Source organism: Mastomys coucha, unplaced genomic scaffold, assembly GCF_008632895.1.
Source record: "Mastomys coucha isolate ucsf_1 unplaced genomic scaffold, UCSF_Mcou_1 pScaffold21, whole genome shotgun sequence".
Classification (NCBI taxonomy): domain Eukaryota; kingdom Metazoa; phylum Chordata; class Mammalia; order Rodentia; family Muridae; genus Mastomys; species Mastomys coucha.
Genome location: NW_022196904.1, coordinates 24073579 through 24074222, shown reverse-complemented (window position 1 = coordinate 24074222; position 644 = coordinate 24073579). Strand labels below are relative to the sequence as shown.

At 50.0% G+C, this 644-nt stretch overlaps 1 protein-coding gene across 1 annotated transcript in view; it reads left to right on the top strand.

Annotated features, from left to right (window-relative positions):
* Rbm42 (RNA binding motif protein 42) overlaps positions 1 to 644 on the top strand; it is a 14889-nt gene that overhangs the window by 8344 nt on the left and 5901 nt on the right. The window contains exon 9 of the mRNA XM_031384842.1: positions 556 to 642. Coding sequence (XP_031240702.1) covers positions 556 to 642 — 87 coding nt within the window. The remainder of the gene's footprint in view (positions 1 to 555; positions 643 to 644) is intronic.

Sequence of the window (644 nt, the reverse complement as noted above, 5' to 3'; positions counted from 1 at the left end):
CTATGTCAATGTGGGGTTATAGCAGATTGACTTTCAGACTTTTAGAAGGTGGCCCAGCTAAGGAAGAATAAGGTGTCCCAGGAGGCTGGTGAGTGCCAGAGGCTCAAAGGACCAAGGAAAGACTAAAGCTAAGACAGAGTTGAGGCTTCATTGTAGAAAGAAGTGACCACTGTAAGTGTGGGAAGGTTGTGCTGTTGGTTAAAGGTGTAGACTCTGGCTGGGTGTGTTCACACCCCAGCATGTAGGAGGTCAAGGCAGAAAGACTGAATTTGAGGCCAGCCTGAGCTACTATACATAACAACCTATTTCAAAGGGAAAATAGGGTAAGACTCTGCAACCAGATGCCTGAGCTCCTCCCAGCTCTCTGCTTGCTGTGAGTTCAGGAGTAACTTGATTGCTCTGCCTCTGTGGGAAAGGGCCTAGAGGGCCCCAGAGGCTTACCTGGAGGCTGCCTGACTCTAGCTTCACCACTACATGGATATTAGCAGTTACTAACTGAAGGTTCTGGGCAGAGACTGGGGATGCTCTGACTCTGACCTCTTCTCCTAATCCCAGATGACTTCCGGATCTTCTGCGGGGATCTGGGCAATGAGGTGAACGATGACATCTTGGCACGAGCCTTCAGCCGTTTCCCATCCTTCCTT